The sequence below is a fragment of the Erythrolamprus reginae genome, chromosome 6 (genome assembly GCF_031021105.1).
Source record: "Erythrolamprus reginae isolate rEryReg1 chromosome 6, rEryReg1.hap1, whole genome shotgun sequence".
Lineage (NCBI taxonomy): Eukaryota > Metazoa > Chordata > Lepidosauria > Squamata > Dipsadidae > Erythrolamprus > Erythrolamprus reginae.
In genome coordinates this window covers 81,261,803-81,287,207 of record NC_091955.1, presented here as the reverse complement: position 1 = coordinate 81,287,207, position 25,405 = coordinate 81,261,803, and the positions used below count along the sequence as shown (strand labels likewise).

The 25,405-nt window shown below is 42.7% G+C and overlaps 1 protein-coding gene across 2 annotated transcripts in view; it reads right to left on the bottom strand.

Moving 5' to 3' along the window:
- Nucleotides 1–25,405, bottom strand: part of IPO8 (importin 8) — a 65,014-nt gene that overhangs the window by 11,943 nt on the left and 27,666 nt on the right. For both annotated transcript variants that reach the window (XM_070756420.1, XM_070756419.1), the window contains exons 12-21: nucleotides 24,873–24,989; nucleotides 21,285–21,374; nucleotides 20,451–20,616; nucleotides 18,113–18,273; nucleotides 14,188–14,313; nucleotides 13,812–13,878; nucleotides 11,502–11,627; nucleotides 9,606–9,703; nucleotides 6,217–6,312; nucleotides 1,199–1,419 (exon numbers count right to left, since the gene is read on the bottom strand). In XM_070756420.1, the coding sequence (XP_070612521.1) occupies nucleotides 1,199–1,419; nucleotides 6,217–6,312; nucleotides 9,606–9,703; nucleotides 11,502–11,627; nucleotides 13,812–13,878; nucleotides 14,188–14,313; nucleotides 18,113–18,273; nucleotides 20,451–20,616; nucleotides 21,285–21,374; nucleotides 24,873–24,989 (1,268 nt within the window). The remainder of the gene's footprint in view (nucleotides 1–1,198; nucleotides 1,420–6,216; nucleotides 6,313–9,605; nucleotides 9,704–11,501; nucleotides 11,628–13,811; nucleotides 13,879–14,187; nucleotides 14,314–18,112; nucleotides 18,274–20,450; nucleotides 20,617–21,284; nucleotides 21,375–24,872; nucleotides 24,990–25,405) is intronic.

Sequence of the window (25,405 nt, the reverse complement as noted above, 5' to 3'; positions counted from 1 at the left end):
GCAACGTGTGTTTCACTTTGTGAAAGAAGAAGGACTGTGAATTGCCTCACAGCTGCAAGCTAAGTATCTCAGAACTGATAAGGGACTTGTACCAATTACCAGTTTGTTTGGAGACAAGTGCTCTTTGCTATACAAAAAGAGGGCTTAGTTTAAGTAAATTTCCATTATAAAGAACATTGTTTTGAATTTTCAAACGTGTGTGTGTCTGAAATTTGTACCTGTGAATTTTCGGGAAGATTCTACCAGAGAGCCCGAGAGAACAATTATTATTATTATTATTATTATTATTATTATTATTATTATTATTATTATTATTATTAGATTTGTATGCCGCCCATCTCCAAAGATTCATTGCGGCTCACAACACATAATATAAAACAATAAATACAAAGACAAATCTATTTAATTAAAAAACTACATAAGCTAAAAACCCGATACATAATAATAATAATAATAATAATAATAATAATAATAATAATAATAATAATAATAAAAATATATATATTTTATCATGCTGTTCCAAAGGTCACTCATGTGGTATTTCGTGCTACAATGGCACACCTTAAGGCAGGTAGCCAGTGATGGGTTGCCAAAACTTTTACTGCCACGCTGTGGGCGTGGCTTATTTTGTGGGTATGGCTTGATGTGACCAGGAGTGGCTTAAAGGTCATGTGACTGGGTGGGAGTGGCTTACTGACCAAGATAAGTTTTCAAATAGGTTCTCGGACTCTTTTTCAGTTGATTAAGTCACATTATTACGTCACAAAAAGGACAAATGATAGACAGCATTATTTGTTGAAGCAACATTTTAAGGTTTTGTACTGAACCCACAAGGTTCAGTATGATAACAGATTAGGCAAGTAGCTCAATTTTCTTTCATTGCTATAAAAGTTCAGTTCTAGATAATGATTAAAATGATTAAAGCATTTATGGGTAAAAACACACCATTTAATTATTACCTATTTTTAAAGTAATTAAAGGTCATATTAAGGTACTAGAGAAGGAAGGGCAATAAAAAACTATTAAGTATTCAATAAATAGTACATAAACTTACTACCCCCAGGGCGCCCCCCCCCCCCAATGGGAGCAGCAGCCCATTACTGCAGGTAGGAAAGCAAGAATAATCCTGACATTTCCTCCCAAAGTAAGGTCTCCCCAAACCCCAAAGGTGTTGAAAAATAAAGCATCACACACCTACCCAAGAAAACAGTCTGTATCATTCATCCACTGGTTTATAAACTGCGCAGTAATAGGCTCTGGGTTATGAGGAAACCGGATGTTCTCCAAAGTGTGCAAAAGGAGCTCGGGGTTGTAGTAGAGGGCAGCAATGGCAACCTGCAGGCACATGGTGCGGAGCTCGCTGGTTTTAACCCCTCGCGTCAAGCGCTCAAGCACAGCTTCTACAAACAGAGGGATGCACTAAGGGGAGAACAGAGATACAGGGAGAAGTTGAACAATTTCAGGTATTGAGCCTATTCAAAACAGGATTCAGTCCAATGTTGAAGTCCATTTTTTTTTACTACCAGTTCTGTGGGTGTGGTTTGGTAGGCGAGGTAGGACGGGGCTTGGTGGGCAGGGCTTGGTAGGCGGGACAGGGGAAGGATACTAAAAAATCTCCACTCCCACCCACTCCTGGGGGAGGGATATTGCAAAATCTCCAATCCCATCCAACTCTGGGGCCAGCAAGAGATGGTATGTGCCGATTCGCCGAACTACTCAGAATTTCCCCTACCCGTTCTCCAGAATCTGTTAGAACCTGCTGGATTTCACCCGATTAAGCCCTCCCCAAGTTGAAATCAGTTATAATTCTGTTTTCAAAGTACAGACTTTCTTAAATGATATACTGGGTTATAGATATACAGTACAGTGGTACCTCATCATACGAACTTAATTGCTTCCAGGAGGAGGGTCGTAAGGTGAAAAGTTCGTAAGATGAAACAATGTTTCCCATAGGAATCAATGGAAAAGCAAATAATGCGTGCAAATCCTTCAGGAAAATCCCAAACTTTAGAAGGGAGGCGAACAGAGGGCAGGGAGGAGCAGCTAAAGGGGGCGGGTGGAAGAAGCAAGGCTAGGCTAAATGGTGAGTGGGAAGGCAGAAAGGCAAAGGGGGCGCCCCTCCCTTTTCTTTCTTCAAAAGACACCCTTTCAGTGCCTTTGCAAGCACGTTGTTCTCTGCAAAATCTTTCCTCCTCCAAGCCGCCCCTCCCTTTTCTTTCTTCAAAAGACACCCTTTCAGTGCCTCTGCAAGCACCCTGTTCTCTGCAAAATCTTTCCTCCTCCAAGCCGCCCCTCCCTTTTCTTTCTTCAAAAGACACCCTTTCAGTGCCTTTGCAAGCACGTTGTTCTCTGCAAAATCTTTCCTCCTCCAAGCCGCCCCTCCCTTTCTTCAAAAAAGGGGGGGAAAAGAAAACCCTTCATCCCAGCAGCAGCTGCTTGGGTTCGTAAGGTGAAAGTAGTTTGGAAGAAGAGGCAAAAAAAATCTTAAACACCGGGTTCGTATCTTGAAAAGTTCGTTAGAAGAGGCGTTCGTAAGATGAGGTACCACTGTATATAGTTTTGTAATATGTTTGGAATACTACATAATTCTCTTTGCTAAAAAATATCCAGTTCTTTTCCCCCTTTCTTTCTCTTCCCCCTACCCCCTCTCTTTTTAAAGGCACTGTGATAATCGCTGTTGGGATTTATTGCAGGAAATACCAGAAGCAAGAGGAACTGTTCTGTAAGATTGTCAGAGGTCAGGAAATAGAGTATTACTCTCCTTTTTGCTCCACCCCATAATTAGGAAATTCTTTTAAAAGGGAAAAAGTGAGGCACTAGGTAGAACAAACAAACTCTTCTGGTTATGCAACCTTGATTAACATCATTTATACATGCATGCATGCATGCATGCATGCATACATACATACATACATACATACATATATTTCAAATTAGCTTGAAATAGATCTATACTAGTCTCCCTTTTCATTATCAGCAAAATAATGAATCCAAACACACAAACACAAATAAAATTAATGTTATATTGTAATATAGACCAAACCTAGCACTCCTCATTTGGTAATCTCATGTTCTTTGTCCAGATGTACTGGATAATATAATCCTGTTTATATATAAGGTACATTCAGGTTAGTAGCTACTGTATCCCAAAACAACTGCAAGGCGTACGTTCTGTTCTAAACTATTTCTACCTTACTTGTGAACCTCTCATGGCAGCGTTTGGGTTTCGTTTTCAAAGCTTGAGCACCATCTGATGGGTGAACGCAGAAAATAAATCCCTCCTCATGAAATTAAGAGCAAGTGGTGTGAGTAGGAAGACTCCAACTTCTGACATGCTCAGTTCTGCAGAAAACTGAACTCTCAGAACTGCAGAAAAAACAATTGCTGCCAACCTGCCTTCCATTGAGGACCTGTATACTGCACGAGTCAAGAAGAGGGCGGGGAAAATATTTACTGACCCCTCACATCCTGGACATAAACTGTTTCAACTCCTACCCTGCACACCAAGACAACTACACACAAGAACAGTTTTTTCCCGAACGCTACCGTGTTTCCCCGAAAGTAAGACAGTGTCTTACTTTCTTTTTACCCCCAAAAGCCCCACTATGTCTTACTTTCGGGGTATGTCTTACATTGGAAAAAAATTGAAAGGGTCGCGTTCCCGAAGGCATCTCCCCAGAGTCCAGAAGGGCAGCCGCGGGACAGGAGCCTCGTGAGCCCTTTTCCAAGTTCAACCTCAGGGCTCCAAGCGGCGTGCACGCGTGGAGCCACAGACGCGTGTCGGGGAAGCGTGTGTCTGGAGAGGAGGAGCCGCTCTGAGCAGTTGGGCAGCCCCACCTGCCTGCCGGAAAGGAGGCGGGCGAAGGAGGGCGCAGCTCCGGCCGCTCGCCTCGGAGCTGGTCGGCCTCGCCGGCCGCTTGCAGCCGAGCCTCGGCAGGACTCGGTTGCTGGGACGAGCGCCTTCGCTGCAAGCCGCCGCCCGCTTGGCTCGCTTCGGACCAGTGCCGTCCTTCGCTTTGCCAAGCCGGGGAAGAGGCGGTGGCGCCGAGGCGAAGGTGAGGGGCGCGCGGGGAGCTTGGAAGCGACGTCATCGGGCTTCCCCCCCCGGCAATACCCCCATGTTTCCCTGAAAGTAAGACATATGTCTTACTTTCAGGGTACGGCTTATATTAGCTGACCCCCCTGAAACCCCCGATACGTCTTACAATCGGGGGTGTCTTACTATCGGGGAAACAGGGTATCACTCTGCTAAACAAATAATTCCCTCAACACTGTCAGACCTTTTACTAAATCTGCACTTCTATTTCTATTAGTTTTTCTCATCATTCCCATCATCCTTTTCCTCCCACGTAGGACTGTATGACTGTAACTTGTTGCTTGTACCCTAAGATTTTTATTAATATTGATTGTTTCTTCATTGCTTATTTGACCCCTATGACAATCATTAAGTGTTGTACCACATGATTCTTGACAGATGTATCTTTTTCTTTTATGTACGCTGAGAGCATACGCACCAAGACGGAATTCCAATCACACTTGGCCAATAAAATTCTATTCTATTCTAGTCTTTCCCTAACTAAGTGACCAGTTCTTTCCCTTATCTATCCCACCAGAGTCTCCTTCACACTTTCAACGTCTTCTCATTAGCTAGAGCAGTAAGGCTGTGTTTAATATATTCCTCTCTATATTCTCCTTCAGGAATGGTTTAAGAGAACAAGTGATACTCCTCCTATTGTCTATAGCAGTGATGGTGAACCTTTTTTCCCTCAGGTGCTGAAAGAGTGCGCGCACACATTATCGGCCATGCATGAATGCCCACACCCATAATTCAATGCCTGGGGAGGGCGAAAACAGCTTCCCTCATCCCCCAGAGGCCTCTGGAGGTTGAAAACGGCCTGTTTCCCCATTCCTGGCAGGGCCAGTAGGCTTGTGTTTTGCCCTCCCCAGGCCCCAAAGGCTTCCTTGGAGCTGGGGGAAGATAAAAATACCCTCTCCCATCCCCCTGGAGTCCCTCTGGAAGCCAAAAATGCCCTCCCAGAGCCTCTGTGCGAGTCAAAAATTAGCTGCCCAGCACACACACACTTGTTGGAGCTGAGCTAGGGCAACGGTTCACGTGCCAGCAGATATGGCTCTGTGTGCCACCTCTGGCACCAGTGCTGTAGGTTCACCATCACTGGTCTATAGAGGCCCTGAAAGAGAATTAACTACCTTCTTTGGTACAAGCATGGTTAAAAAAAAGAGCATATTAAATTCCCACCCTCTGTGGAGCCAAAGCTAAACCATGTTTAGAGAGTTTTCAAGCGATACACACGGCTTCCACTTAGCTTAACTTTAAAGCGTGTCATGAAACAGTTCTACCGTGGTTTGCCCTCTTGTTAATAAATATTATCAAGGAGTGAAGGCCTTCCATTTGGGAAGTCCTGGGGCCTTAAGATGCTTTAAGATCAAGTGGAATATTATTTTCACTCAGCTGAAAACTGCCTTTCATGCACCTGGGGAACTCTTTCCCACTGTCTGCAGATCCTTGTACTACATTGATGTTTAAATTTTCTATTGTTATTGAGCTATGGCTGAGGAAAGGCATGCCAGAAAAAATTGAAACCAACCCCACTTCCTTGATGCTTCAAACAAGTGAGAAAGATTAGATTAGATTTATTGGATTTATATGCCGCCCCTCTCCGTAGACTCGGGGCGGCTCACAACAATGGTATACAATATATAGTAACAAATCTAATATTTAGCAATCTAAATTACAGTTTTAAGTTTAAAAAAAATCCAAAAGAAACCCCAATATATAAAAAACAAGCACACAATCGAATCATACACAAAAACTACATGGGCAAGGGGGAGATGTTTCAATTCCCCCATGCCTGACGGCAGAGGTGGATTTTAAGGAGTTTCTGAAAGGCAAGGAGGGTGGGGGCAATCCTAGTCTCTGGGGGGAGCTGGTTCCAGAGGGTCGGAGCCACCACAGAGAAGGCTCTTCCCCTGGGTCCCGCCAGACGACATTGTTTAGTCGACAGGACCCGGAGAATAAGGAACGCTTTTCAAACCAGGCTGGATTCTCTATAGGAGACAATCCCCAAAAAACACGTCTATCCACTAAGCACAAGCTTCACCCCTTCTAAATTCTTTTTCTTAGACATGCAGGTCTCCAAAATTCCAGCTGATGATTACAATCCAGGCAAAGAAAAAAAAATTCTAATCAATAATTACCTGATCAATACCTCTTCCTTTGCATTGCAGTATAACAATCTCTAAGAGTTTGGCTGCGTGGCATTCAGCATCTTCTCCTGCATCACCAGTGAGGACCTGTCAAAATAATCAAAGATCGTTTTAACCCTTCATATTGGTTGGGAGAGGGGGGAACAGATATTTTTTCACTGGTGATTTAAAAAAATGCTGCAACGCAGTGTTTAAAAAAGTTGTTTCATTGAATTTGTGTAATATTTGAAAACACTTTTTCTGGATAATCAACAACACATTTGAATGAGTTTCCTGACACCTGAAATCACTAAATTTAAAAAAAAATAGCACTCAAACACAGAAGTGCCAATTATGTAACTGGTCTTGAAAACTAGGCAAGGTTATTTGTGATCAGGCCGTAAAAAAAATTGTTTCCATATTGTTTCAAGAAAACACAAAATCACCATGAATGAAGTTCAATTTCACGGAATGTTTATGTTATGCTAAAATAAGATACACAGTTGTCCTGTCCAAGCATTTGGCCTTAATAATGTAAATATTTATATTTACAAGTAACCACACTACCCAGGCTAGCAATAGCAATAGCACTTAGACTTATATACCGCTTTAATGTTTCACAGCCAGTTCTACAGAGTCAGAATGTTGCCCCCAACAATTTGGGTCCTCATTTTGCCCACCTAGTGTTCTGTACACGTTTGAAAATTCAAAACAATGTTCTTTATAATGAAAATTCACTTAAACCAAGCCCTCTTTTGGTATAGCAAAGAGCACTCGTCTCCAAACAAACTGGTAAATTGTACAAGTCCCTTATCAGTTCTGTGATACTTAGCTTGCAGCTGTGAGGCAATTCACAGTCCTTCTTCTTTCACAAAGTGAAACACACTTTGCTCTGGCTTAGTTTAAAAACGGGGGGAAATCAGCACACAAAAGGTCAAAGTCAGTAAAGCAGTCACGAAACAAAAGGATCAGATAATCCTCCACAATGGCCAAACCCACAGGCTGCTATTTATAGCAGCCTCACTAATGACCACAGCCCCACCCAACCACAGGTGGCCTCATTTTCTTTGATAATAATCTCTCAGTTGTTGTTGCCTATGCATCGCTCTCCGCATGCATGGCTGTATCATTAAGTCTTGTTCTGAATCCAAGGAGGAGCTAGATAATTGATCTCCTTCTGAGCTGTCTGCCCCACTCTCCTCCTCCCTGTCACTCATGTCTTCTTGGTCAGAGGAGCCTTCATCAGCAGATTCCACCGGGGGGGCAAAACAGGCCTGCAGCATGTGGATGTCTCCCCCACATCCACAGTCCTTGGGGCAGGAGCTGGGCCAGAGCTAACTACAACACCTAGGAAGGATGGAAGGCTGAGTCAACCTTGAGCGTGGTGAGATTCAATCTGCCAAATTGCAGGCAGCCAGCAGGCAGCAGAAGTAGCCTGCAATACTGCACTCTAACCACTGCACCACCAAAGTTCATCTATGCTAATTCTCACAAAAGCTAATTCTACTTCCATTATATTAAATGAAGAGAAATGTTGTGCTGGTATATTTGAATGTAATAAATTTCCAAGGAACCAGACAATTTATTTTTCCCTTAATGTTGAATCAGTATTAAAACATTGAGCATTGGTGATTTTAAGATATTTCCATAATGGATGTGCTTATTATGTTCCAATGTTTTATTTATTTATATTACTTTTACTTATTCATCTTGAATATTGCCAAATCCACATACCAGGTACACAGCAGTTTACAAAATAGTTTAAAAAGACCTCCATTAGCCATTTAAAAATGCCCACGGTAAATAATAAACGGCTAATACCTGATCAAAATTGATTCTATCGTAAATAATAAGTAACTGGGGGGGTTTTTCAACCTAGGACCAGCATTTTTCAAATAAGATCAGATCACTTTATAAGGACTGTTTTTTAAAAAATGATTCCACAGGAATCGATGAATGAAGTGAAGCAAGCGAAGCTACATTTTTCATTCTGTTCTCAGGTCGGGTTTCTCAGATTTAGAGAAGATTAATAGAGCAAAAGTCCATTTAATCCAAAACTCCTGAGTCAAAATCATCAATCCCCATGCAGAGCAATCTACCCTGCATAGACCTCCATGAGTTATAAGCTGAATAAATACCGGGCAGAGCCTCTCATGATTCAAATGTAACAAATCAAGGCAGAGCCTTTTGTGGGAGGAAGATAACCCTTATTTTTCTCAGCAGGAAGCAAGGTTGGGTATTCAAGAAGAGAATTCATATTAGTCAAAAGCAAGGGGTTGGGGAGAGGGGAGAACCAAGTATGGTTGTGAAAACAAAAATGGCAAAAATATTAGAAACATAGAAGACTGATGGCAGAAAAAGACCTCATGGTCCATCTAGTCTGCCCTTATACTATTTCCTGTATTTTATCTTACAATGGATATATGTTTATCCCAGGCATGTTTAAATTCAGTTACTGTGGATTTACCAACCACGTCTGCTGGAAGTTTGTTCCATGCATCTACTACTCTTTCAGTAAAATATTTTCTCGTGTTGCCTTTGATCTTTCCCCCAACTAACTTCAGATTGTGTCCCCTTGTTCTTGTGTTCACTTTCCTATTAAAAACACTTCCCTCCTGAACCTTATTTAACCCTTTAACATATTTAAATGTTTCGATCATGTCCCCCCTTTTCCTTCTGTCCTCCAGACTATACAGATTGAGTTCATTAAGTCTTTCCTGATACGTTTTATGCTTAAGACCTTCCACCATTCTTGTAGCCCGTCTTTGGACCCGTTCACTTTTGTCAATATCTTTTTGTAGATGAGGTCTCCAGAACTGAATACAGTATTCCAAATGTGGTCTCACCAGCGCTCTATATAAGGGGATCACAATCTCCCTCTTCCTGCTTGTTATACCTCTAGCTATGCAGCCAAGCATCCTACTTGCTTTTCCTACCGCCCGACCACACTGCTCACCCATTTTGAGACTGTCAGAAATCATTACCCCTAAATCCTTCTCTTCTCACAATACATCACCTAAACTATTCGAGTCTGCGGAGAGGGGCGGCATATAAATCCAATAAATCTAATCTAATAAATCTAATTTATATAATAAAATTCTATATGTTTAAATTATTATCAATAACTAACTTTTGTGTCATATCATTGTACAGTGCTACCACCAATTCTTATCTTGAGTAAGTCTTCTTATCCTAAACCAAACACCTTAATCAATAAGCTGCATGTGCTACAGGCTGAAGGTCTGAATAATGTAACATTAAACATTAAATTATTATGAAAGCAAAGCTAAGCATGTCTATTTAATGGACTTAAATAGCAGTCAACCACACTTTTCATTCATGTTCTCACATTCATCATGAACAGCAGGCTGATCAAAGTATAAGTGACTTTGAAAACTTACCTTTTTACACATAGTATAAATTATCTCCAAATTTTTGGAATCCGACAGTAAAATATCAGTGTCAACCGTGACATAGTTGTGCAATAGGGGCATCATATCTAGAAGGAGAGAAACGTTTGTCCTGAGAATGCAATAAATTCATTTACCCTACAGAATTACCCTTGCTTTGTTTTATAATCGCTCACTAAACTCATTCATTTGTAAATTCTTTTAAATTCTAAAAATATTTACTTGATTTATTTCCTAAGAATTTCAGGAAGGTGTATAATACATGATCCCCACATTATGTTGGGATTAAACTAATTCATTTCATCCAATGATTCCTTTTTGCAGGAAGCCAAAATAAATGCTGGAAACCGGTAAAAAATTACATTCATGTGACTGCCAGGCCCCCAAAATGCAATTGTGTGATTGTGATATGTGTAGCACAAATATGTGCGGCTGTAGAACTCCAGAACTAGGTTGTAGGTTAACATTTTGTGGCCCATTGTAACTATGAACAATCACTAAGCCAAGGGTCGTTGACTTGTTAAGCAACCAGTCATTAAGTGAGGACAACTGGTACAAAATTTAGCATGCTCAGGATCTTGGCTTTCTCCCTTGCTGTTTGGTATCTAAGGTTTTGAGTTTTGGACTGTAAATGACATAAAGCAAAATGGGATAAGTCCTAAAAGGCAGATGATTCATTGAATACAGTTTGAAGAGCTCAGCGGGGAAAACCTGAATACGTTCCTTTTTTTCTTTTATTATTTTTCAAGTTTTAAAAACAAAATTTCTATACTTTAATACAGATCTATGCCCGTTTCCCCCCCAATTTGTTACATTTCTGATAATCACCTCTTTATAAAAACACTTATTACATTGCATTTTTATGTGTTTCTCATTTTTTGTACGTCCTTTCACATTTTATCCCGTTTCCTGCCTTTATTACTTATCCAATAATAATAATAATAATAATTATTATTATTATTATTATTATTTATTAGATTTGTATGCCGCCCCTCTCAGAAAACTCGGGGCGGCTCACAACAACAATAAAAACAATATTATAATGGCACAAATCTAATATTAAAAAACTAAAACCCCTATCATAATTAAAAACCAAACAGCACATACATACCAAACATAAATTATAATAAGCCTGGGGGAAAGATTTCTCAAATCCCCCATGCCTGGCGGTATAGGTGGGTCTTAAGTAGTTTACGGAAGACAAGGATGGTGGGAGCAGTTCTAATCTCCGGGGGGAGTTGATTCCAGAGGGCCGGGGCCACCACAGAGAAGGCTCTTCCCCTGGGGTCCGCCAGATGACATTGTTTAGTCAACGGGACCCAGAGAAGGCCAACTCTGTGGGACCTTGTCGACCGCTGGAATTTGTGCGGTAGCAGGCGGTTCCGGAGGTACTCTGGTCCAAAGCCATGTAGGGCTTATACCAAATATTCCAAATCTCATAATATTCTCAGTTACTAATTCCCTTGATCTCCATGGTCATCCTGTCCATTTTTGCATATCTAAAGATTTTGTCTATATTATTTTCTGGTGGGGTCTCTTTGTTTTTCCAGAATTGTGCATAGGATATCCTTCTAGCCGTAGTTATATGGGTAATTATGAAAGCCTTCCTGATCATCCCCACAACCAGCAAAATCTCACCCCAATACACAAATTTGTTTCACTTCGGCATTTTAAAGGCACACAACTACAATGGCTACTTAAGTAAATCTAATCCTAAGTTTATAGCACCAAGGGGGGAACAAATCAATGTGCTTCCATGAAGACAAAGTGACAACTGAAGCACTTCATCACAACTTCCCAACCCCTGCTAGCCAACACTCTTCTATGTTCAATTTAAATCCTGCTATTGATCGGTGCTCTTTTCGAGCAAACGGCAAAGCTCATTACCTGCAAAGTACTCAAAGCAATCCTGTTGAAACACTTCATATAAGACACCCAGGAGGCGCCACATTTGGGGTGAAATAAGATGGCATGTCAAGCTGTAGGCCAGAGAGAGAATTTCTTCGTAGAACTCTGAAAGGGAAATAGGGAAACAAGCATAAGAGATATGGAAAACATGCCTGCAAATGCCACCCAGCCTATTAAAAGCTATTTTAAGTGAATTAGAAAATAAGTATTCCGACAACACATTTCCCAGCTCTGCTTGGAGGCTAGAAACACATTTATTGGCATTCTACAATCTTAAACTTGGAATTAAAATACAGTGTTCCCTCAATTTCCGCGGGCGATGCGTTCCGAGACCGCCTGCGAAAGTTGAATTTCCGCAAAGTAGAGATGCGGAAGTAAATACACTATTTTTGGCTATGGACAGTATCACAAGCCTTCCCTTAACACTTTAAACCCCTAAATTACAATTTCCCATTCCCTTAGCAACCATTTAGATGATTACTCACCATGTTTATTTATTAAAGTTTATTAAAAAAAATATTTATTAAAGGTGGATGAAAGTTTGGTGATGACATATGACGTCATCGGGCAGGAAAAACCGTGGTATAGGGAAAAAACCCGCAAAGTATTAATTAATATTTTTGAAAAACCGTAGTATAGACTTTTCGCGAAGTTCGAACCCGTGAAAATTGAGGGAACACTGTACTGCATTTGCTAGATACCAATAAGGATACTTTATTGGGACTAAACGAAATTCCCTATGACTGTACAATATGCCTCTAAATTTCCTTGAACATGGAATAAATAATGCCTAGTATTATATGTATGCTTACTTCTAATTAAAGCATATCTCAAGATTTTCAGAAAGAAGACAGGAATGACGTAGAATGCAATAAGGAAAACCTTTGAGAGATAGCTAGTTCTGACGTAAATTTATTTAAACTTAAACTAGTTTCCCTTCCAACTGCAGCACTTAAATCCTAAATCCTAAAATCCACTCCGGAAGACTGGATCTCCGCTGGAACAGATTAGGAGAACGTGCAAACATGGTGGGAGAAGTTACTATGAATGGACACCTCTGCTACTCATGGATAATTTTCATGGGGTTCAACCCTCAGTGATATAACAGGGAAAAGATGGGAGGAACCCAGCAATATGTTCCCCACTATTGTAGAAATACCCAAAGGCCATCCAGATTCTAGAGAAGAATTTTAAATATAAACAGTTGACTTTAGGACTAGGCCATTGACAAAGGGTGATGTCGCTTCCATCTAAATCTGCTACTTCAACAGCTATTCTCAACTTTTTCCCTACAGGAATTAAATTTAATGATATTCTTTCACAGAGAAGACAACATCTTATCTAAAATCAATGAGCAGTAAGTCCAGTGGCTGCCACAAAGAAGAGGGAGTTCAACCTATTTGCCAACCATAAGGCCAGACAAGAAACAATGGATGGAAAGAAATCAAGGAGAGAAGCAACATGGAATTTAAGGAGAAATGTCCCGATAGTTAGAACAATTAATCGTTGGAATGAAGAAGACTGTAAGTCCAATGTAATTTGAACTGAAGTCCCGTTTGTCAAATTTGTCATTCTTATCTTTGGTTCTCCACTTTATCCAACCAGAAATGAATTGTCTATAGAATATGTGGCACTTTAATAATGAATAAACAATATACAGTGGTACCTCTACTTATGAACTTAATTCGTTCCGTGACTAGGTTCTTAAGTAGAAAAGTTTGTAAGAAGAAGCAATTTTTCCCATAGGAATCAATGTAAAAGAAAATAATGTGTATGATTGGAGAAACCACAGGGAGGGTGGAGGCCCTGTTTCCTCCCAGGAGATTCCTAGAGAGGCCCCACAGAGGCTTCTCCCCACCTTTTCCAGCCCTGTTTCCTCCCAGGAGATTCCTAGAGAGGCCCCACAGAGGCTTCTCCCCACCTTTTCCGGCCCTGTTTCCTTCCAGGAGATTCCTAGAGAGGCCCCACGGAAGCTTCTCCCTGCCTTTTCCAGTTACAGTTTCAAAGGCTCGGGTTTGTAAGTGGAAAAATGGTTCTTGAGAAGAGGCACAAAAATCTTGAACACCCGGTTCTTATGTAGAAAAGTTTGCAAGTAGAGGCATTCTTAGGTAGAGGTACCACTGTAGTATGACTTCATAGTCACTTTGGCTTAAGTCTAATGTAGAGGGGGTGGGGTGTGGAAATGGACAAGGGTCTGCATCACATATTACAGCAGGGTAGAGAATAACGTAACTCTCTGCCACATTAAAACAAGAAAGTAAATATTGTCCAGATGGCTTTTTGATGTACCTATGACATGCTTCTGCAAGACAAGACCAATGATTTGCAGGCAAATGCTCTCCAGTTGTTGAGTTATCTGAAGAAAAGAAAGAAGCCCACTTAAGTAAAGTAAAGTAAAGAAAAAAGACATTTTTTTCCTTAAATGAGCAACTATTCTAAAGCAAATAATTTTCCTCGAGTAAAAAGTCAAGCAACAAGTCCTCCATGCTTAAAATATTTTACATAACTACTATGTGAAAATTGCATGCAAATGTCTCAAACATTTGTTAAGTCTACGGCGCCATCTCCTGGCACCCACTGCTTCCTTCAATTACTGAAAGAATTTATCACATCTTATTGCCAAAACCTCTTGAATTCAGTTTTCAAAACGGTCGAGAAGATTCACCTCCTTGTGATCCTGCACGACGGTTAGGATTGTGTCAATTGTATGCAGGATCCCCATGGCCATAACGGTTTTATCCTCCATTTCTTCAAAATCTTCAATGTGAAGAACTTTAACAAAAATCTCTGCCTGAAGAAATTAAAATGCAGAAAAAATTGACATCCTAAATCACAAAATCCTTGGCTCAACTTCAAAACTGATTTTTTTAAAAAATAACTGCAATTTGAGTTTTTTGAATGATTAGAGGTTTGCTTTGCACACACCCCAGTGAAACAACACAGACTTGTTGGTTACTTTTGGATAAATGTAATCTTGCAGTACACTAGCACAGGGGGTTCCAACCTTGGCAATTTTAAGCCTGGAGGACTTCAACTCCCAGAACTCCTCAGCCAGCAAAGCTGAAAGAATTTCAGCCAAAGCTGGCTAGGGAATTCTGGGAGTTGAAGTCCTCCAAACTCCAAGGTTGGAGACCCCTGAGCTAGCAGGTCATCAATGTTGGTGTCATTTTGCATTTCTTTCTGCTGCGTTAATCTTACCCTTAAAATTGAAGGAGAAAAGAAAGAAGGGAATCTATGCATATTTTGGCACTATTGCTATTCTGGATAAAAATTCAGGTTAGGGAATATTGACGAAGACAGGCCTGTCAAACTGGTGGCCCACGGGCCAGGTACATCATGCACAGGCCACATCCAAAAACATTTGTCACGATATGTCACAATATGTTCTGGGATGCGATAGAGTTTGACACCCGTGGACTGAGGGATTGGCGTAAGAGAGAGAGATTTAGCATGTATGGAATTAAACTTTCTGAAAAACAAGTATGTGGCTAAAGAGTCCAATGAGGAAAAGAGGAGAATTCAGATGAGGTATTAGAGAAATTTCACAAGACACTTCTTTTAATCATTTTTAAAATGAGTACAGTGGTACCTCTACATAAGAACACCTCTACTTACGAACTTTTCTAGATAAGAACCGGGTGTTCAAGATTTTTTTGCCTCTTCCCAAGAACCATTTTCCACTTAAGAACCCGAGCCTCCGAAATTGTAACAGGAAAAGACAGGGAGAAGCCTCCGTGGCGCCTCTCTAGGAATCTCCTGGGAGGAAACAGGGCTGGAAAAGGCAGGGAGAAGCCTCCGTGGGGCCTCTCTAGGAATCTCCTGGGAGGAAACAGGGCTGGAAAAGGCAGGCAGAAGCCTCCGTGGGGCCTCTCTGGGAATCTCCTGAGAGGAAACAGGGCTGGAAAAGGCAGGGAGAAGCCTCTGTGGGGCCTCTCTAGGAATCTCCTGGGAGGAAACAGGGCCGGGAAAGGTGGGGAGAAGCCTCCATGGGGCCTCTCTAAGAATCTCCTGGGAGGAAACAGGGCTGGAAAAGGCAGGGAGAAGCCTCCGTGGGGCCTCTCTAGGAATCTCCTGGGAGGAAACAGGGCTGGAAAAGGCAGGCAGAAGCCTCCGTGGGGCCTCTCTGGGAATCTCCTGAGAGGAAACAGGGCTGGAAAAGGCAGGGAGAAGCCTCTGTGGGGCCTCTCTAGGAATCTCCTGGGAGGAAACAGGGCCGGGAAAGGTGGGGAGAAGCCTCCATGGGGCCTCTCTAAGAATCTCCTGGGAGGAAACAGGGCCTCCCCCCTCCCCGTGGTTTCCCCCAATCGCACGTATTATTTGCTTTTACATTGATTCCTATGGGAAAAATAGCTTCTTCTTACAAGCTTTTTTAGTTAAGAACCTGGTCACGGAACGAATTATGTTCGTAAGTAGAGGTACCACTGTATGTGGCTAAAGAGTCCAATGAGGAAAAGAGGAGAATCCAGATGAGGCATTAGAGAAATTTCACCAGACATTTTTAAAAAATCCTTTTCAAAATCAGTACAAATAAAAATATTAACATTTGAAAAGGATATGTACTGATTCCGCATTTGCAGTGTTCTGAAAATATCCCTGAACTGATTAGCTGGCCAAGGTCAACGTTCTTTTATTATGTTCAAACCCAAAAGGTTTATCTGCCTGTGTAGAATCTAACTGCTTATTTTCTACTTGTAATAGTGCGTGGGAATGACCTTGGGGAAGGGAAGGAGGAAGGAAAGAGATGCTGCGTGGGAAAAGATCGAATAAGGTGGGAGAATCCTCAGCTGAAGGTGGGCAGAAAAGAAAACTCATAAATTTATAAATTATTCTCCTTAAGGAGATTTCTGCTTTCAGACCTGCAAGATTCTGTTAATGTAGCTTTATAATAAAGTAGAATTAGCTCATCTAGTTGCCTGGGCCCCTGGGAAGGCTGACACTTGTCAAGCTAAATTATAGATAAAATATTGTCTGGAACTTACTTGAAGAAGCCTCACTTCACTTTTATTCTCCAAGTCTTCAGGGACAGGGAGCAGATTTAATGTTTGTTTCCCCCCACCCCTACAAATGAATGACAATATTTTCCTCCCAACAGGAATATTAAGTCTAAACCGGGGTTCCCAAACATGGCAACTTTAAGACTTGTGGACTTCAACTCCCAGAATTCTGGGAGTTGAAGTCCAAAAGTCTTAAAGATGGCAAGTTTGGCCAAGGCTACCATATACTCTGAATGCAGCTTTTTTCGAAGCTTTTTCCCCCCCAGCCCTAACTAGGTGCTAATGATCTTCCCAGCTCTTACATTGCAGGTTCTTTCATTATTACTGTCTGCAAAGAATGTTTTCCAAGCCCTAAGTCCTTTGCAGGGTTTCTTTCATTGCTCTAACTTGCTCCAAAAAGTTTCTTTCCAGCCCTAACCAGGTTCTAACAATATTCCCAGCTCTTACCGGTTTGCAAGGTCTTTCACTGTTATTCTCTGCGAAGAATATTTTCCAAGCCCTAAGTCTTTGCAGGGTTTCTTTCATTGCTCTAACTTGCTCCAAAGTTTCTTTCCAGCCCTAACCAGGTTCTAACAATATTCCCAGCTCTTACCGGCTTGCAAGGTCTTTCACTTGTATTCTCTGCGAAGAATATTTTCCAAGCCCTAAGTCTTTGCAGGGTTTTTTTTCATTGCTCTAACTTGCTCCAAAAAGTTTCTTTCCAGCCCTAACCAGGTTCTAACAACGTTCCCAGCTCTTACTGGTTTGCAAGCTCTCTTGTCTCTCCAAATAAGGTTTTTTTAAAAGTCCTAACCAGGGGATAAAATAATGTGCTGAAACTGACCAGACTAAGGACGCTAGCCAGATGAATACCTGGTAAGCAGAATCTTTTCCCTATTTCCCTATTTTCCTCCCCCAAAACTAAAGTACGTCTTATACTCAGAAAAATACGGTAATCTTCAGTAACCCAAAGTGATATTTGGATTATTTCAAGAGGGCTGGCCTATCTCCTTTTGTAAAAATTACATTTGTAGAAAGGGACCAGGGGTGGATTGGTATCACTGGCTGCTACTGGTGTATTGCACGGGCAGCTTCGGTTGTCTTGTGTGTATGTGTGCTAGGCGTGCCCCCGCGCCCCCAGCATGTTTTTGCTTCTGCACATGCACAGGAAGCAAAAATGTTCTGAAATTTCGTGAGGGGATGCGCACCTACGTGAAATCTCGGCAATTTTGCGGAAGCAAAAAAAATGCCGAAATCTTGCGCACACAGGTGTCCCCTCACAAGATTTTTTTTCTCCGTATGCACACAAAGTAAAAATACCCCAAAAATGGAGAAAAAAGATGGCGGCACCCATAGGACTGGCATAGGTAGCGGTCGCACACAAATTGCCCATTCTGGCAGCAGCTACCAGTGCGCCGTCCTCTACCACAGTGTTTCCCAACCTTGGCAACTTGAAGATATCTGGACTTCAACTCCCAGAATTCCCCAGCCAGCATTCGCTGTCTGGGGAATTCTGGGAGTTGAAGTCCAAATATCTTCAAGTTGCCAAGGTTGGGAAACACTGCTCTACCACACGGATAGCAACCCACTACTGAAAGGGACTAAAACCTCACTTACCAGGTGCTGCGTCATTTCCACAGCAATCGTGGCTACTTCCTGGCTGTATTCACAGATCAGCTTCTGAATCACATTGGTAAGATCATCATTCTGGGTCTCTCGAACTACAAGCAGCAGCTCCTGCATGACAGGCCGGATGTAGGGCTTAATGTATTCCTTGGCTAAAAAGAAACCAAACATACATTCAAATGTAACACAGGGGGGAAACTTTTAAAATAAATACATGAAGTTGTTGTGGTTAGCTCTGGCCCAGCTCCTGCCCCAAGGACTGTGGGTGTGGGGGAGACATCCACATGCTGCAGGCCTGTTTCCCCCCCCCCCCCCACCGGTGGAATCTGCTGATGAAGGCTCCTTTGACCAAGAAGACATGAGTGACAGGGAGGAGGAGAGTGTGGCAGACAGCTCAGAAGGAGATCAATTATCTAGCTCCTCCTTGGATTCAGAACAAGAGTTAATGATACAGCCACGCATGCGGAGAGCGATGCATAGGCAACAACAATGGAGAGATTATTATCAAAGAAAATGAGGCCACCTGTGGTTGGGTGGGGCTGTGGTAATTAGTGAGGCTGCTATAAATAGCAGCATGTGGGTTTGGCCATTGTGGAGGATTATCTGATCCTTGTGTTTCATGACTGCTTTGCTGACTTTGATCTTTGTGTGCTGATTTTCCCCCCGCTTTGAAACTAAACCAGAGCAAAGTGTGTTTCACCTTGTGAAAGAAGAAGGACTGTGAATTGCCTCACAGCTGCAAGATAAGTATCACAGAACTGATAAGGGACTTGTACAAATTACCAGTTTGTTTGGAGACCAGTGCTCTTTGCTATACAGAAAGAAGGCTCTGTTTATTTGCATTTTCGGTATAAAGAACATTGTTTTGAATTTTCAAACGTGTGTGTGTCTGAAATTGTATCTGTGCATTTTTGGGAGGATTCTACCAGAGAGCTCGACAGAACAGAAGTCATGGTCACAATTGAGCCCAACATTCCCTTTTGTTAACTGAGGCATTTGTTAAGTGAGCTTTGCCCCATTTTTACAACCTTTCTTGTAACAATGGTTAAGTGAGTCACGGCGGCTGTTAAGTTAGTAACATGGTTGTTAAGTGAATATGCGCCCCCCCCCCCCCCATTGATTTCTGCTTGTCAGAAGGTCGCAAAAGGGGATCATATAACCCCAGGATGCTGTGACCATCATAAGGACTAAGTTACCTACGGGACCGTCTCCAGCCTCACGTATCCCAGCGACCGGTCAGAGGCCACAAAGTCGGCCTTTTCCAGCTCCCGTCAGCTAAGCAATGCCGGCTGGTAGGCCCTAGGGGAGGGGCCTTGTTGGTGGCGGCTCTGATTCTCTGGAACCAACTCCACCTAGAGATGCGCACTACCCCCACTCTCCTGGTCTTCTTAAAAACTCACTTGTGACGGCAGGCCTGGAGCCGTTGAACTTTAACATTTGCTCTGGCCATTAATTTGAAGTTGACTGGAATATGAATGGGTATGAATGTGAATGTATGATTTTAAATGGGTTTTAGATTATTAACTGGGTTTTAAAATTATTTAATATTGGACTTTGTATTTGAATTTGTTTTTATATTTTGTACTTTTATATGCTGTAACCTGCCCCATGTCCTCAGAGAGCTCTTCAATCATTACGAAGGAAGGAAGGAAGGAGGGAGGGAGGGAGGGAGGGAGGAGGGGGGAGGGAAGGAGGGAAGGAGGGAGGGAGAGAGGGAAGAAGGAAGGAGGGAAGGAAGGAGAGAGGGAGGGAGGGTAGGAGGGAGGGAAGGAGGGAAGGAAGGAGGGAAGGAGAGAGGGAGGGAAGGAGGAAGGGAAGGAAGGAAGGAGGGAGGGGGGAGGGGGGAGGAGGGGAGGAGGGAAGGAGGAAAGGAGGGAGGGGGGAGGGAGGGAAGGAGGGAGGGAGAGAGGGAGGAAGGAAGGAGGGAGGGTGGGAAGGAGGGAAGGAGGGAGGGAAGGAAGGAGGGAAGGAGAGAGGGAGGGAGGGAAGGAGGGAAGGAGAGAGGGAGGGAAGGAGGGAGGGAGGGAAGGAGGGAAGGAAGGAAGGAAGGGAGGAAGGGAGGGAGGGAGGAAGGAAGGAAGGAAGGAAGGAAGGAAGGAAGGAAGGAAGGAAGGAAGGAAGGAAGGAAGGAAGGAAGGAAGGAAGGAAGGAAGGAAGGAAGGAAGGAAGGAAGGAAGGGCAAATGAAAAGTGATAAGCAACAGAACATTAAAAGTGTGTGTCATTGCATATAATAATGATGGTAGGGAAAGGAAACCAAAAAGATGGGCCAGAATTAAAGTCGATGAAGAGGAACTATGGTCGGCAACCAAGGAAAGTGAAAATCAAACCTTGCTCCTGATGGCTTATCAAGGACTGAAGTGCAATGGCAGCTTCCATTTTGACAGGCATTTCCTTGTCTTCAATCAAGCTCTTTTTTATTAGTTCAACGGCATTCTTTAGATTCAGCTCATTGTGAAATTTTAAGGTGCTGAATGAACGAAGGGTCCAACAGGACTGCAGCACAAGGAAAAAGCAAACCAGATGCTATTCAAGATCAGATAGTCTTGTGGAGAAATAATTTACGTGTGAACAAATTATTGTTTTCAAGGCAGTCCTCTCCACAAGACAATTGTTCACCCAACCCCAAAATAATTCATATTAAAGCAGCACTTAAACCGTAGACCGAGATTCATAAAAAAAATTCTTTGTGCTCAAGGCTTTTCTATACAGAATATTATCCTTCAACTTCTATATGTAATTTAGAGGAAATATGGGAGACTGTGATAGAAATGAAGGACTGGAATTACCTATTGTGTTTTTCAAGGTAACAAGAAATAAAATAACTACAACCATATAAAATAGGATGATACACGAAACAGCAACCAAGATATTATCTCGTGTGGCGTTCTGGGAATCAGCCTATTCAAATGTATAAATATAGAATAATCTTTGTCCCAATCTTACAAAAGCTTACGCAGAGTTCTGCTCCTCAATAATTATGTTAAAGGGAGTAGTAATTTTTGTCCCAATATGCTGGCCTTCCAATCAGTTTCAGCATGAGAATGAGTAAGATGAACGTGGATTCTGCTAAACATATTATTAACTCTCTTTACAAGCACCTATTTATCCCCAGGTACAAGCCCAAACCATCATGGAAAAAGGCATATGTTCTATTCACTTACTCTTGCTCTTAAATATCCATGATTTGACATAAATAATGGAAAGACATGATTCTGCAGCATCAACTCCATCTGATCCTTGAACACGCTTTTCTAATAGGGGTAATAATTAACAGAAAAAAGAAAAACCTTTGTTTCCATTTTTACATATAGTAATTCTCATGTAATCCTTAAACGGTTACACTGGCTTCAAATTAATTTTTAAAAATATCCTGATATCGGCAAAAGAAAAGGGTAGATGCCAAAACATAAAATTAAAATATCACACTACTTGAGTTGTCTAACACAGTGTTTCCCAACCTTGGCAACTTGAAGATATCTGGACTTCAACTCCCAGAATTCCCCAGCCAGCATTCGCTGCCTGGAGAATTCTGGGAGTTGAAGTCCAAATATCTTCAAGTTGCTAAGGTTGGGAAACACTAGTCTAACAAAATGAAGTGACAATGTTTGTTACTGCAATCATCCCAGCCATGTAAGCCCAAATAGGAGTACAGTGATCCCCCGCTCGTTGCGAGGGTTCCGTTCCAGGACCCCCCGCAACGAGCGGGTTTCCGCGAAGTAGCGCTGCGGAAGTAAAAACACCATCTGCGCATGTGCAGATGGTGTTTTTAACTTCCGCAGCGCTAGCGAGGAGCCGAAGATTGGGGGCGGGGCGGCTGTTTTAAAACGTCGCCGCCGACATGGGGGGCTCGCTAGCACCCCCCCGAACCCCCAACCCGGGTTTGGGGGGGTGCTAGCAAGCCCCCCATGTCGGCGGCGACGTTTTAAAACACCCGCGCGGCTTTCCAATGAGTCCCGAAGACAAACGCGGAAGTTTGACGTTTGTCTTTGGGACTCATTGGAAAGCTCCGATCGTTTTAAAGCAGGCGCGCCGTTCTCCGCTGACTCCTGGCGAACTTCCCCGCTTTAGGAGTCAGCGGAGAACGGCGCGCCTGCTTTAAAACGATCGGAGCTTTCCAATGAGTCCCGAAGACAAACGTCAAACTTCCGCGTTTGTCTTCGGGACTCATTTTAAAGCAGGCGCGCCGTTCTCCACTGACTCCTGGCGAACTTCCCCGCTTTAGGAGTCAGCGGAGAACGGCGCGCCTGCTTTAAAACGATCGGAGCTTTCCAATGAGTCCCGAAGACAAACGTCAAACTTCCGCGTTTGTCTTCGGGACTCATTTTAAAGCAGGCGCGCCGTTCTCCGCTGACTCCTGGCGAACTTCCCTGCTTTAGGAGTCAGCGGAGAACGGCGCGCCTGCTTTAAAACGATCAGAGCTTTCCAATGAGTCCCGAAGACAAACGTCAAACTTCCGCGTTTGTCTTCGGGACTCATTTTAAAGCAGGCGCGCCATTCTCCGCTGACTCCTGGCGAACTTCCCCGCTTTAGGAGTCAGCGGAGAACGGCGCGCCTGCTTTAAAACGATCGGAGCCGGCCGGCTCCGATCGTTTTAAAGCAGGCGCGCCGTTCTCCGCTGACTCCTGGCAATCTTCCCTGCTTTAGGAGTCAGCGGAGAACGGCGCGCCTGCGTTAAAACGATCAGAGCCGGCCGGCTCCGATCGTTTTAAAACAGGCGCGCCGTTCTCCGCTGACTCCTGGCGAACTTCCCGGGCGAAGGGCGAAGGGCGGGCGAGCGGGTGCTGGGGGGGGCTTCGCCCTCCCGCCAGCAAGAGGGGGAAGACCCAGGGAAGCCGCCCAGCAGCTGATCTGCCCGGCGCCATCTACACATGCGTGCCCATAGAAAAAAGGGCACGCATGCGCAGATGGTGTTTTGACTTCCGGGTTAAAAAATCGCAAATTACCCTGTTCGCAATGGTCGGGGACGCAATAACCGGGGGATCACTGTAATCTGTAATGAGCCGAGGTGGTGCAGTTGGTAGAGTGCAGTACTGCAGGCCACTAAAGCTTACTGCTAGATCTGCATGTCAGCGGTTTAAATCTCATCACTGGCTCAAGGTTGACTCAGCCTTCCATCCTTCCGAGGTGGGTAAAATGAGGACCCAGATTGTGGGGGCAATAGCTCTCTCAAAAAGTGCTATTTGCTAACATGTTGTAAGGTGCCCTGAGTCTAAGGAGAAGGGCAGCATAAAAAATAGAAAGAAGGAAGGAAGGAAGAAAGGAAGGAAGGAAGGAAGGAAGGAAGAATCTAATTAATTAGCTAGCAATAGCACTTAAGACTTACAGTACATACTGCTTCATAGTGCTTTTACAACCTTCTCTAAGTAATTTACAGAGTCAGCCTATTGCCCCCAACACTCTGGGTCCTCATTTTATCCACCTCAGAAGGATGGAAGGCTGAGTCAACCTTCAGCCTGGTGAGATTTGAATTGCCAAATTGCAGTCAGTCAGCAGAATTAGCCTGCAGTACTACATTCTAACCACTGCGCCATCATGGTTCTTAAGTAAAATAGATGGACAGAAGCCTATACGGAATGAATACTTGTAAAGAATGTGACTTTGCCATGACCAATTATTAAGAATTCTACAAGGATATGCAATCACAGCATAACCCAAAGCTGAATTCCTAATATGAGAGTTAGCTTGAGGAGATTTCCAAAGCTGCACGGCTTCAGCATATGCCGTGCAGATTATGAACAAAATATACTGCTCAAAAAAATTAAGGGAACACTCAAAGAACACATCCTAGATCTGATTGAATGAAATATTCTCATTGAATACTTTGTTTTGTACAAAGTTGAATGTGCACAACAGCATGTGAAATTTGACTGTCAATCAGTGTTGCTTCCTAAGTGGACAGTTTGATTTCACAGACGTTTGATTCACTTGGAGTTATATTGTGTTGTTTAAGTGTTCCCTTTACTTTTTTGAGCAGTGTATATAAGAAGCACTTTAAAATGTCAAGGTACAGACGTGGACATTCACTATTAGCACTGATTCCTCTGACGGGGTTGGGGAATACAGAAATGAACTCAATTTTGTACCAGGGAATTCAGATTCAGATTAATGGAGTTGGAAGGGACCTTGTGGGTCATCTAGTCCAGGGGTCCCCAAACATGGCCACTTCAAGACTTGTGGACTTCAACTCCCAGAATTCTCCAGCCAGATATGAGAATTCTGGGAGTTGAAGTCCACAAGTCTTCAAGTGGCCATGTTTGAGGACCTCTGATCTAGTCCAACCCCTGCTCAGCAGGAGACCCTACACCATTTCTGACAAATGGCAGTCCAATCTCTCCTTGAAAGATTCAAGCGATGAAGCTCCCACGATTTCCAAGAGAAAGCTGTTCCATTGGTTGCTTGTTCTCACTGTCAGAAAGTTCCTCCTTATTTCTAGGTCGAATTTCTCCTTGGTCAGTTTCCATCCATTATTTCTTGGAACCAGTGGACAAATTCAACCTGCAATTTTTACAGAGGCTGCAAAGCATTACTAAAGCCTTTTTTGGTTAAGTCCTGGATGTTAATGAACAGACTCAGTTCCTGCCCTGCCTGAAAACTACAGAATCAATTCTGAAAGCTTTTAAATCAAGGACACCCTTATGCAGCTGGGCTCTTACATAAGCCTTTAAAAAAAAAGAAAGAAAAAGAATCCTGGGTGTCAAATCTCTGGAGATAAAGACCATTATGCATTTCACATAACACCACCGTCTTACCTTCAGCAAAATATCTGCTAGCGATCCAATTACATGCAATGCCCCATCTTTCTTTCTAGGGTCAATGTTGGGCTCAGTGAGAATCTGATAACAAAATGCCATCATTTTTGGTAACACCTAAACAAACAACACATAAACAAGAAAGTAAAGAAATGAAACTTCAAACAGGAAAGTCACCAACATTAAGATAATTTTAAACTACTGTAGATGATAGTTTCAGTAAAACACTTGTACAATATATATTTTAATTTACAGTCTGAAAGTCTGACAGGTACTTTTTCCAGAATAAAAAAAGCCCATAAATTCTAGAATTGCTTTGGGGTGAAATAAACTGACAATAAATTGACACAATAATAGAAACATAGAAGACTGACCGCAGAAAAAGACCTCATGGTCCATCTAGTCTGCCCTTATACTATTTCCTGTATTTTATCTTACGATGGATATATGTTTATCCCAGGCATGTTTAAATTCAGTTACTGTGGATTTACCAACCACGTCTGCTGGAAGTTTGTTCCAAGGATCTACTACTC